This window comes from Doryrhamphus excisus, linkage group LG9, assembly GCF_037039965.1.
Source record: "Doryrhamphus excisus strain RoL-2023G ecotype Guam linkage group LG9, RoL_Dexc_Guam_v1.1, whole genome shotgun sequence".
In the NCBI taxonomy this organism is placed as follows: domain Eukaryota; kingdom Metazoa; phylum Chordata; class Actinopteri; order Syngnathiformes; family Syngnathidae; genus Doryrhamphus; species Doryrhamphus excisus.
Genome location: NC_136365.1, coordinates 15,681,886 through 15,694,633, shown reverse-complemented (window position 1 = coordinate 15,694,633; position 12,748 = coordinate 15,681,886). Strand labels below are relative to the sequence as shown.

The following is a 12,748-nucleotide window of genomic DNA, read 5'->3' as shown; positions in this document are numbered from 1 at the left end:
GACTGACACATTTAAAAATAGTGGTACTTCTCCACACAGTAGGAGGCGGTAGTGTGCCAAATGGGACCTTCAAAATATATTTTTTATGTAGTTAATGTCACATAATCGTAATTTTATACAGCACTTTTACAGATACAGATAATGAATTGCTATTTCGAGTGGATAAAAGGCTAAAAATGTTACCAGGAGAAAACGGAAGCAGTATACTCAACACAAGATAAAGGCGCCATGTTCAAAATGCTTCAGCTCTGGTGTTGACGTTTTTGACTTTTGCTATGCCAAACAAATTGAAACGGAGTAGAAATAGCCTCAAAAGTAGTTTATGTGCTGACGAAGAATGCCCTCAAACAGTCGAAGTGAAGTCGTTAGCTTTAGCCGGCGCTACATTAGCTAATAGCATCTTAGCATGCCCGTTAAAGGAGGTAAACTCTGAAGATGTATCGTACCGGTACAGGAGCACTAAAGAAGTTACACATCAGCACGCCAGTAACAGGAACGGGCATGGATGTCTTCCTCCTCAGAGTGAAGCTGAAATGAGAATTACGCAGAAAGTTCCATTATTGCCTTCGTCGTCTCAGTCCTGGGGAGGAAATCTACCTTCAGCTCTGCACATCTTTTTGAAGGACATCCAAGCATCCAACACAGCATTCCCGGTACAAAGTGTGTTTGGAACACTGCAGAGGAAAGCCAAAGAGATGCTACAAGATTATAGACTAACAGGTACAAATCATGTAATATTTACTGTGTCTATATTATTTAAAAGTTACTGAACAGTCCCCACATTTAATCCGCCATTTAACGTTACAGTACATGTTCATGCTACTTTATATGATACACTTTAAAGCGGTCAGTGTACAACTTACGTGATGGTCACGTCAAGTTCTGGCGTGAGTGCATGAGTGCTGCCTGCATTGGGGAGCTGCGGTTCATCCCAATTCCAAAATGTATTGTGACATGCTTGTAAATACAATGATCAAGGTACACACTTGTGTTACAGCTGCTTAAACAACAATGGCTGTGTTGACTCATTTTTTATACTTCTATTCATGTTGTACATTGACTACTCTAAGGTATATCCAAGTTTCATTTCTATAGTGTTGTCCCATGAGAGGATATAATAAAATGGCTGCTGAAATATGAGGGGTGTACTCTCTTTCTGCAAGGAGAGAACCGCTTGCATTCTAGTTGTCAACACTCGGATAAGAAGAGGAAACAAGAATTGGGCAGCTGTGAGAAAGGGGCCAAACGTCTGAGATCGAATAATGCGACTGCCACAGCAAGTTGCGTTTCCATGGAGATGACTCAGCCCAGAGTGAGCAAATTGAGTCGTACTCGGAAACTCAAGCAGCAGGCTGCCGGTGAAAATAGGACAAGTCACACAGAAATCAGCAAAACATGTGATGTTATCCAAAAAGGTAAGTTCCATTGTTACTGTTTATACAGTGCATCCGGAAAGTATTCACAGCGCTTCACTTTTTCTACATTTTGTCATGTTACAGCCTCATTCCAAACTGAATTATATTAATCTCTTACCTCAAAATTCTACACAAAATACTCCATTATGACAATGTGAAAAAAGTTTTTTTGACATGTTTTGAATTTATTAAAAATAGAAAACAAAAAAATCACATTTACATAAGTATTCACAGCCTTTGCCATGAAGCTCAAAATTGAGCTCAGGTGCATCTTTTTTCCACTGATCATCCTTGAGATCTTTCTACAGCTTAATTGGAGTCCACCTGCAGTAAATTCAGTTGATTGGACATGATTTGGAAATATAATAACTGTCTATATAAGGTCCCACAGTTGACTGTGCATGTCAGAGCACAAACACCAAGCATGAAGTCAAAAGAACTGTCTGTAGACCTGCGAGACAGGATTGTCTTGAGGCACAAATCTGGGGAAGGATACAGAAACATTTCTGCTGCTTTGAAGGTCCCAATGAGCACAGTGGCCTCCATTATTCGTAAATGGAAGACGTTTGGAACCACCAGGACTCTTCCTAAAGCTGGCCGGCCTTCTAAACTGAGCCTTAGTCAGGGAGGTGACCAAGGCCCCGATGGTCACTCTGTCAGAGCTCCAGCGTTCCTCTGTGGAGAGAGGAGAGCCTTCCAGAAGGACAACCATCTCTGCAGCAATCCACCAATCAGGCCTGTATGGTAGAGTGGCCAGACGAAAGCCACTCCTTAGTAAAAGGAACATGGCAGCCCGTCTGGAATTTGCCAAAAAGCACCTGAATGACTCTCACACCATGAGAAACAAAATTCTCTGGTCTGATGGCTTTCGGCTTTCGAGTGACCATCGGGGCCTTGGTCACCTCCCTGACTAAGGCCCTTCTTCCCCGATCGCTCAGTTTAGAAGGCCGGCCAGCTCTAGGAAGAGTCCTGGTGGTTCCAAACGTCTTCCATTTACGAATAATGGAGGCCACTGTGCTCATTGGGACCTTCAAAGCAGCAGAAATTTTTCTGTATCCTTCCCCAGATTTGTGCCTCAAGACAATCCTGTCTCGCAGGTCTACAGACAGTTCTTTTGACTTCATGCTTGGTGTTTGTGCTCTGACATGCACAGTCAACTGTGGGACCTTATATAGACAGTTATTATATTTCCAAATCATGTCCAATCAACTGAATTTACTGCAGGTGGACTCCATTTAAGCTGTAGAAAGATCTCAAGGATGATCAGTGGAAAAAAGATGCACCTGAGCTCAATTTTGAGCTTCATGGCAAAGGCTGTGAATACTTATGTAAATGTGATTTTTTGTTTTCTATTTTTAATAAATTCAAAAAAGTCAAAAAAAAAACCTTTTTTCACATTGTCATAATGGAGTATTTTGTGTAGAATTTTGAGGTAAGAGATTAATTTAATACAATTTGGAATGAGGCTGTAACATGACAAAATGTAGAAAAAGTGAAGCGCTGTGAATACTTTCCGGATGCACTGTATATTATAAAATAACATGTGTTTTCCTGTAGATTGTAGTTGTGATGATGTTCTGTGGACGGACAAGTACAGTCCTCAGTGTGCCAGTGAACTTATTGGGAATTCTCTCCAAGTCAACAAATTGCACAGGTTGGTGGCACATAATGAACTGACCTACATTTTCCTTTGGATGCATAGGAGTGGAGAATAACTGAAACCAGATTATGTTTTTTAGTTGGTTGAAAAAATGGAAACAACGAGCCAACTTCGATGAGAGGAGGCCAGCGGAGGAAATTAAACCCAATGAAAAGGGTGGCAGAGACATTCCCACTGAAGGTTGAAATTGCAGATGACATTTTTGTTTATAGTATTATACCTCTGACACTTTTGGTGGTGCACATTGCATGTAGTGTATTTTTTAAGCATTCATACTCTTCAAACAAGTGTAAAAGGAAGCTATGCATGAAGTTTGATGCTACTGAACTGAGTTATCATAAGAGATGCTGATGTCATGCATGGCAAGACAATAGCCAATATTTTTGAATAAGTGTTGCAAGAAAGCAACATGTAAGACTTGAGTTCATACTAGGATTTTTGCGCAAGATTCAATGTTAATTTGGCGTATAATGACTGACACATGATTAAAATGTCCTGTTTCAGATTCATGGGATTGTGGAGACTTCCAGGGTGATGCTGGCTCAGCGGAGCACACAGAGAAGCCCCCACTGTGTAACACCATGCTCATAACTGGGCCTTCAGGCGCTGGCAAGACTGCGTCGGTGTACGCTTGCGCTCGGGAGCTTGGTTTCAAGGTTAACAATCCAAGAAAGTTTGACAATCACCCTTGTAGGCCATGCAGCTTCTCCACAAAATGAATGTATATTCCTTATCTCACCTTGCAGGTGTTTGAGGTGAACTCATCCTCACAGCGCTGTGGCCGTGAGATCCTGTGTCAGCTGAAGGAGGTGACTCAGTCACACCTGGTGGGGACAGTTGGGAAGGACATGCTGAAGCCAGCTTACTTCAACAGCTATACCACCGGAAGAAGCTGCTCTCCGAAAAGTGAAACTTTAGCAGGTAAGACTAGGAACTCAGACAGACAAAAAACAGTATGAGTAAACCCGGAGAAAACCCACACATGCATGGGAAGAACATGCAAACTCCACACAGATATGCCCAAGAAGAGATTCAAACCCAGGTCTCCTGACTGTGTGGCCAACATGCTAACCACTCGTCCATTGTATGGACTTGCTAGCAAACACACACAGCAAAAGAATGAGATAACATAGTAGAAGTTCGGAGTGGAAAAAGATGCTTGCAAAGCTAAATCCCACAGCATCTGTGTGGGAATATTAATAATGAGCAAGGTGAGTCCAACAACACAAATGAGCCAGTCAGTCGAATTTATGGAAGTGGTAGCAACATAAAAGGCATCACAAAAGAAATGCTGCTTTTTAATACAGTTGAAAAGCCAGCACTTTCAAGAAATGCTACCAACATTAGACAGTACAAATTGCCTCTGGGAAAGTGCATGTCACGTTTGGCAATTCCACAACTTTCCAGAGTGAAAGAAGATATATAGAAGGAAATATTGCATTATTATGACATATTATGATGATTTATTATATATTATTGTAACATTATTTGATCTCAAAATTTTCAGTCCTGCATAAAAGTTACATCATTATCATCAAATAATTATAACATTCATTCATTTTCTACCGCTTATCCTCACAAGGGTCGTGGGGGTGCTGGAGCCTATCCCAGCTGTCTTCGGGCAAGACTGGTCGCCAGCCAATCACAGGGCACATAGAGACAAACAACCATTCACACTCACATTCATACCTATGGACAATTTGGAGTCGCCAATTAACCTAGCATGCAACCAACACACACAGAGATGTCCGAGGGTGGAATTGAACTCGGGTCTCCTAGCTGTGAGGCCTGTGCACGAACCACTTTTTCTGCCGTGCAGCCCTATAACTATAACATGTTTGAGATAATTGCACAGGTAGTCGACCATTTTGGTTGACACGTGCATCTTAAGGGGGTGTTAGGGACATTTGCAGTTTTTTGTGAAATTTTCTAATACGGGCCATGTTTAATTTAATGTGTAGAATATGCCAGGGGCCAATACCAAAAAAAAAAACAAGCGGTGGGTCACAAATGGCCACCCTGCAATACAATAAACCCTTGAACGTCTACTGGAGTTGAAATCTCCTTTGAAAAGCCCCGAAGGCAACAACAGGTCACCCCTGTAATCGATAACCTTTAAAATAATTTAATGCTCTTCAGTTCTGAGAAAGCTGGTTGGATATTTCCCAGTAGAGTACTGAGCAATATGGGGATTTAATTTGCATTTTTGTCTTTAACAGGAAAATTGTCCGCTCCCAAAAAGGTAACCCTCCGCTCAAAGACCCGACCAGCACAGAAGCGTGGCGGCCTCAGAACTACATTAAAAGAGACTCCAGCTGCAGTCACTCTAAAGAACTACTTTAAGATGAAAGCCAGAGCAGATCCGTCGCCGTCTGAGACACCAGACAAAATACCTTCTGGCTCTGATCGAACAACACAAGAGAAGAAAAATGGAGCCACGTCACTGATTCTGTTTGAGGAGGTCTAACTCTAACGCCATCGTTGCCTGAACATCTCATTTATTAACTTTTGAGGCTGCACATGAAATCACTTGTTCTGCTATGTATGTCACAGGTTGATGTCATATTTGAAGACGACGTCGGCTTCCTGGCAGCCATAAAGACGTTCATGACCACTACTAAAAGGCCAGTGGTTCTTACCACTAATGGTAAACACACAGTACTTCAAAATGGTCGTATTTTTGAAGGATCGAACATAACATCTATTTTCTCCGTAGATCCAACTTTTCGAGAGAGGTTCAAGAGCAGCTTAGAAGAAGTCATTTTCAAGACACCATCAGCGGTGAGTTGTTAGCGCTACTCGCCTGCAGCGTGTGGATCAGCTCTCACACTCGGGAGTCTTTCTTTCCTCAGGTGAACGTCTGCAGCTACCTGCAGCTGGTGTGTTTGGCTGAGGGCGTGAAAATGGAAGTGGATGACGTGAGAGGCCTCCACATGCTCACTGGGGGTGACATCAGACGTTGTCTCCTCCAGCTGCAGTTGTGGGTGAACAGTGTGAAAGGCCTCCCTGAGGAACACCCACATCGTGCGTCACTCAGAGTAGACTTAGTAGAATTCAGCCTTTGGTTGCTAATTGTATTGTTTGTACTTTGTTTCTCAGGTACTTGTACGGAAGGGGAACAGCGCTTTGGCCATAGTGCAGGTTGCACTGCCAGCATGTTGGGTCTCCACCCTGTCGGCCATATTCTGAACCCTCTAAAGGTAAATTACCTGGCATTAGGTACACCTCAAAAAGTTATTTGTTTAAGAATTATCACGTCATTTGGCTTTAATTATTACTTCTCAAAGAGTGCAATAACTGATAAAAAAAAGCTTAATAATTGATTAATTGATTACCTTAAATAAGGGTGCAAAGGACAATGTTAGCAGGGTTATACATTAACTACAAAACCAATGAAACTGCTGTTTCTGATCGAGTAGATCAGATGGAAATTGCATTGAAATATCCAATCATATGTTTTGTTTAGGCTGCACAGTGGGCGAGTGGTTAGTGCACAGACCTCACAGCTAGGAGACCTTAGTTCAATCCCACCCTCGGCCATCTCTGTGTGGAGTTTGCATGAAGTTGCATGAACCGTGCATGCGTGGGTTTTCTCCGGGTACTCCGGCTTCCTCCCACATTCCAAAAACATGCTAGGTTTATTGGCGACTCCAAATTGTCCATAGGTATGAATGTGAGTGTGAATGGTTGTTTGTCTATATGTGCCCTGTGATTGGCTGGCAACCAGTCCAGGGTCTTACCCGCCTCTCACTCGAAGACAACAGGGATAGGCTCCAGCACCCCCATGACCCTCGTGAGGAGAAGCGGTAGAAAATGAATGAATGTTTTGTTTAATGCCACCTACAGGACTGCAGTGGCATACAAGCTATCCGTACGCCCATCTAAAGGCAGCTCTTGTATTGAATATCCTTCTACAGGATTCATCATGGACCAAAGTGGACATGGACAAGCTAGCTGAGAGCTGGAGGAGAAATGTACCTTTACTCTACTCCAACCTGGAGCTGCTTTTACCCATCAAGACCTCACAAGAAAGAGCTATCCCTTCAGCACTAAACACTAATCCAATGCACAATGGACCTCAGCTTAGCAACAGGAAAAAGGGGTCCAGTTTGACGGCAACGTCACATCAGAGAAGACTGCAGAATATAGAATTTCAAACTTTGAACTCTCTAGCTGACTTCTTTGACCTCATGTCATTCCTCGACAACACAACTGCAACAGCGGCAGCAGCGCCACACAGAAGGGAGTTTGTTTGGACAGGATCTGACATAAAAGATGGCTTGTTGGATGAAATAAGCGAAGTGGAGGAAAGATGGAGTCGGAGCCAGGAGAGTTTGCTGGATATTCGGGCAGCTGTGGAGGGTTTGGGGTATCGCAGGTGTTGGACTGAAGCTGGAGAATGCAGGCAGGAACAAGATGACATGAGGTGGAGCTTGACCTGTCGACCTTTGTGCGACCCAATGTGAGTGGTTGTTCACTGTGTACCAACATTCCAGCCAAGATGAGCTTAAAAAAAAAAAGTCAATTGTATAATGTTGGTCTGTACCCAGTGTGTCCCAGAGGAGGTACAGGCTGAGCCGGGCCGTGTTGAACAGTCCCTCTTTTTGCCTGCTGGGAAACACACAGGCGGTATGCGTGGACTACATGCCAGCAATCCGCTCTATCAGTCGCTCTTTAAGGCAACAAGATGCCAAGACAGCCAGGTGAGGAAAACAATAATCATTGCTTACAGTTTGAGTTCTAAATGTGTTTAGTCCACATGATCCATGTGGATTTTAATGAAGTGGGTGGTGTCACTTGACTAGTGACTGGCCATAAGACAGACAAAACCTCTTTACCAACTGCAGAGCAGAAATGGCATCTGTAAAGCTGTTGTATGAGTAAAAGTGAGTCTAAATAATATAAAATGCATTTGTACAAATAATGGCACAATAGCCCCGAAACTCTGCAGTGAAGTATTGTCCACGATATTCATTCATTTTCTACCACTTATCCTCACAAGGGTAGCGGGGGTGGTCGCCAGCCAATCACAGGGCACATATAGACAAACAACCATTCACACTCACATTGACACTATGGACAATTTGGAGTCGCCAATTAGCCTAGCATGTTTTTGGAATGTGGGAGGGAACCGGAATACCACACATGCACGGAGAGAACATGCAAACTCCACACAGAGATGGCCGAGGGTGGAATTGAACTTGGGTCTCCTAGCTGCGAGGCCTGCATGCTAACCACTCTCCGCCATGCAGCCCCATTGTCCACGATATGACACATGTATTTTCAATGTGTGTTTGCTGTATGTATTTTAATGGCATTTAAATCATTTCTCCCCTTTCCCCACATTAGGTGTGTGAACTACCTCAACAACTTACACCTCTACCTGTCCAAGTCAACTTTAAAACTTCTGGCTGAAGATTTCTGCAGCACAAGTCAGGCAATCCAAGCAAACTACCTCACTACTTTTTCTACCTTCATGTAGAAAGCTTATACAGGAATTAAAATATTTATTTACCTCTACGCCTGTAAAAAGGCAGTCAGATTAATGATGTGCAACAATGAAATATAAATAAAAAGGTTTTATTGTAACAGTTCAAGTACTGTTGGTTATTGCTTTTCTACAATGGTCCAAATGGACAAAAATAGACTGTCAAATGTAAAAACATTGTTCAAATGGTGGCATGCATCTTCTCGGTTGGGCAGAAAAGTTCCAAAGTGCTCAGGTGGTCTTCTGTTTTTGTTGCTAGATGAGCAGACGCTAACTAGAGGATTCACTGAGCAGCTCGTAAAAAGCAACCGCCTGCAGTAGAGCATCGCAGAGCTCCTCTCCTCCTGCTCCTTTTCTGATGCTGCTCATCTGGAACGAGTTCCTGTACTTGACCAGCAGCCCTGGTGGAATGTTGATCCGCGGCAACTTCTGCGTCACCGACTCGGTCATCATCCGCCGCACTGTCTGAGCCCCGCTGGTCCGCGCCTCACCCACCATCAGTCCAAAGTGGCGTCCCACAGCAGTGCGCATCATATTCAGGACTCTGCAAGAAGGTGTCAGATGGTTGGCTTTCGTGTAATGATGACACCTAAGGGACTTAAAACTAAAAGCACTGAACCTGGGAGGGATGTTGGAATCTGACGGGAGGTTTCTGGGCTCCAAGAGAGCAAACAACATGGCCTCCACCGTCCTCATGTGAGCCATGACAGGGAACAAAGCGGTGTTCTGGACTGAGATGGATGGTTTCTCAATGATGTAGAAGTCAGCTGAAGGTAGGAGGGACACCACTGTTGACACCTGTTAAGCACAAAAATACTATTTTCAAAGGGTACAAAACGAACTAAATGTGTTGCTATAACCAGACTCACATCATGAAGGTAGGCAGATGCCATGTATGTCCCCTTAAGGAAGTTGGGACAGTCAAGGTGCTGCCAGTCCAACACCGTCATCGCTCTGTCCACGTGTGCCCAGGCTATTCTATTAGTTGCACACACTAGTGACACGATAGAGTTGGCATCCTGCAAAAGTCAGCACACACATTTAATGATGGTAATGGTTTAATTTCATTTGAACATGCATCAGATTACAATTGAATGCATCACATAATCAGTTCACAGTTCCACATGTCCAAAAGGAGTAGGAAGAAGCAAAGCTTATTAAATCCTACCCCTCCATCTGGTACTTGTACAATCAGTAACTGTTACATTTGTTCACTTCCTGCTTTCCATAATACAGTTTAAGTTTTTTTTTAAATAATGTACCTGGTACCGAAGTACGAGGTGATATGAGCATCCAATGACATAATGGGTACCATAGTAAGTGTCAATATAGTGATATATATAGCACATCATGACTGGTTCAAGACTCTTCATCCTTGTATTTAGCAAACATCAACTGCTTGTATTGTTTCTTGAATTGGCTCATCGTTGTGCATTGTTTGAGTTCCTTACTCAATCCGTTCCATAGTTTGATTCCACATACTGAAATGCTATGGCTTTTTAACGTAGTCCTAGCATATAAGTGTTTCTAATTTAGTTCTTCCCTGAGATCATATTTCTCCTCTCTTGTAGAGAAGTATTGGCGGACAATGGATTAGATTTTATATGTGCACCTTTTCAAGATATCCAAAGTGCTTCACAGTGAGGTAAACCCATTATTCTGACAAAAATATGGCTGCCAATTCGTGCCGACGACCTCTCCGACCACCTCCATTCATTCATGTTCAACACCCTGACATGCAGACTGTTTTTGTTTAAATATACAGTATCGTACTTTAATATTGTGTTATAGTACTTCCAAAGTCCAGCATCATTGTGTCCCAGAAGGTTGATCAGGACTTACCTCCAACCAGGACCTGTCCACTTCTGGCCTGATGAACTTGGCCAATTGGATGCGCACTTTCTTGTCCTTCTTCACCGGGTTGAGGATGGAGCTGAAGACAACCACGGCGCTTTTGTGCTTCAGCAGCGGTACGTTCACGACACTCTCCAAGGTCCTAAACGGGCCGTGCTTGCTCCTGTAGTCCACTATGTTGTTGCACTTGCGCCCTCTGAGGAGCTTGACACTGGACAGCTCCGTGGCCGTGGCGGTGTTGAGCAGCTGCAGGATGGTGTCGCGCTGCTCGGTGGTGTAGTAGGCGTCCAAAGGAGCGCCGTGCTCCTCTTCCTCGCATGGCCCCGCAGACGGCGGAGCGACAGCGGCGGTTAGGCTCTCTATCCCGGCTACTGGGATTCGGCTCCTCCAGCAACACGTACACTGAAGGTAGCGCAGCTCCGCTTCAGGGAGACAGCCTGGCCGAGGTTGGCGGAACAAACCTGGCTGGCCCGCATACTGACCTGCAAAGGTAACACAAGATTATCATCTCCGACAGCTGTATTTTATTGCAATTTCATCATTTTAGCAAACAAAGTTGCAGGTGGGAGCATCGAGTTTATGTGCCAGGGTTGAAACATTTTTTCCATGATATAGTCTCTATGATGTGCTATGATATTTCTACTTATAATTAAGATGCTCCAATGCTTGGGCGTGTTTGTGAATTGATTTCATTGAAAATGATGAAGCGCTAAAGTCTAAAAAACGAAACATGCATTAACACTAACAGTAATTACGGTTCCATTGCATTTAGTTGAAGGAAAACATTCTCCACAGTGCAGTCAAATGGCGAGTGAAAGACAACAATTCACTAACGTTACTTACGACTACTGGCAACAGACGACAGAACCCGCCTGGCGACCCACATGCTCGGCAATAATAGTAAATAATCTACTGTTTTAGATTTTAGAGGGTTAATTGAGGCATGGCACAAGTTAGATGTCCTTTTAGTTGTTGTCCGACGCTTTTGAAATGTCCGATTTAAACTACAGCATTGCTTCTTGTTCCGGGGTGTGCACTGGCTTGTACTCTACCGCCCTCTAACGGTAAGGCGTGTCTTTGTCGTATACCGTGTCAGATAGATATTCAAAAATATCACAGCGAGTCAAAGGCCTAGTACTGGGGTTTTAAGTGGGTTTCATTCATTCATTAATTTTCTACTGCTTTTCCTCATGAGGGTCGCGGGGGTGCTGGAGCCTATCCCAGCTGAGAGGCGGGGTACACCCTGGACTGGTCGCCAGCCAATCACAGGGCACATATAGACAAACAACCATTCACACTCACATTCATACCTATGGACAATTTGGAGCTAATTAACTTAGCATGTTTTTGGAATGTGGGAGGAAACCGGAGTACCCGGAGAAAACCCACGCATGCACGGGGAGAACATGCAAACTCCACACAGAGATGGCCGAGGGTGGAATTGAACCCTGGTCTCCTAGCTGTGAGGCCTGTGCGCTAACCACTTGTGCAGCCCTTGAGTGGGTTTTAGGATGAATTTTTCAAGTGTCTAATGTGTAGAGGCATACCATTCCACATGTTGGGAGAGTTTAGTACCTCCTCGGATCAGTTAGTCAGCTGCCCTGAGAGAGTGAACTGGACAACAACTATAGCCTACAGCAGGGGTCTCAAACACGCTGTCCGCGGGCCACTAGTTTGAGGCCCCCGCCTTGATATGAAAGTTTAATGTTAGTGCGCCTTTAAATAACCTCCCTATCCGTGTGGAAGTGGTAAGTTTTTGGCTATTTAAGTTTAAAGGAAATAACTTGAAGGCTACCGTTTAGGTCGCTAGCTCTCTAGTTTGCGAGTTAGCATGTGTCTCAACACCCTGCAGTTGCGCAATATGTTGTAAATAAAAAGAGTATAAATGTGACTATAGTCGTGTTTTGTCATGTCTACAGGGCTCTAATAATGCTTTGTTCATTTTAATCTGAAAAAAATAATTTGTCTACCCACCAACTATATGTGGTTTCTTAAGTTTTTATTATTTGCCGTTTTATTATTATTATTATTATTATTATTATGTTTATTTATTTATTACTGATTGATTGATTTTCTTTATTCTTGATTTGTTTATTTATTTTTCATCTTATTTTGTGTAGAAAAATAAAAATGAAGATATTTGAGAACAGTGGAATGTTTTATCAGAGCTTTTCTTGTAGAAAATCGGAACAAAAGCAAGGTTTATTCATTTTTCTGTTTTTAATAAATGCTGGGTTTTTTTTGGGGGGGAAAACCTGATGCGGCCCAGCCTCGCCCAGACCGTAGCTCCAGTGGCCCCCAAGTAAATTGAGTTTGAGACCTCTGGCCTAC

The 12,748-nt window shown here is 43.3% G+C and overlaps 2 protein-coding genes across 5 annotated transcripts; one reads left to right on the top strand and one right to left on the bottom strand.

The window, feature by feature from the left end:
* Positions 1-189: 189 nt before the first annotated feature.
* Positions 190-10,096, top strand: atad5b (ATPase family AAA domain containing 5b). 4 transcript variants are annotated; one of them, XM_078793487.1, is made up of 13 exons: positions 190-720; positions 1,167-1,415; positions 2,973-3,069; positions 3,155-3,255; positions 3,580-3,731; positions 3,822-3,996; positions 5,295-5,536; positions 5,629-5,722; positions 5,792-5,856; positions 5,928-6,275; positions 6,993-7,537; positions 7,626-7,778; positions 8,422-10,096. In XM_078793487.1, the coding sequence occupies exons 1-13, from the start codon at positions 276-278 to the stop codon at positions 8,555-8,557; spliced, it is 2,802 nt and encodes a 933-aa protein (XP_078649613.1). In that variant the 5' UTR covers positions 190-275; the 3' UTR covers positions 8,558-10,096. The 4 variants fall into 4 exon arrangements, with proteins under 4 accessions (XP_078649613.1, XP_078649612.1, XP_078649611.1 ...); XM_078793486.1 differs by having other exon boundaries at positions 1,164-1,415; positions 8,425-10,096; XM_078793485.1 differs by having other exon boundaries at positions 1,164-1,415.
* tefm (transcription elongation factor, mitochondrial) lies at positions 8,635-11,432 on the bottom strand. Its single transcript, XM_058065391.2, has 5 exons — positions 11,261-11,432; positions 10,406-10,899; positions 9,433-9,582; positions 9,183-9,361; positions 8,635-9,107 (listed from the first exon to the last, which is right to left on the bottom strand). Exons 1-5 carry the CDS (start codon positions 11,301-11,303, stop codon positions 8,834-8,836), a joined length of 1,140 nt encoding a protein of 379 aa, XP_057921374.2. The 5' UTR covers positions 11,304-11,432; the 3' UTR covers positions 8,635-8,833.
* Between the last annotated feature and the right edge of the window lie 1,316 nt (positions 11,433-12,748).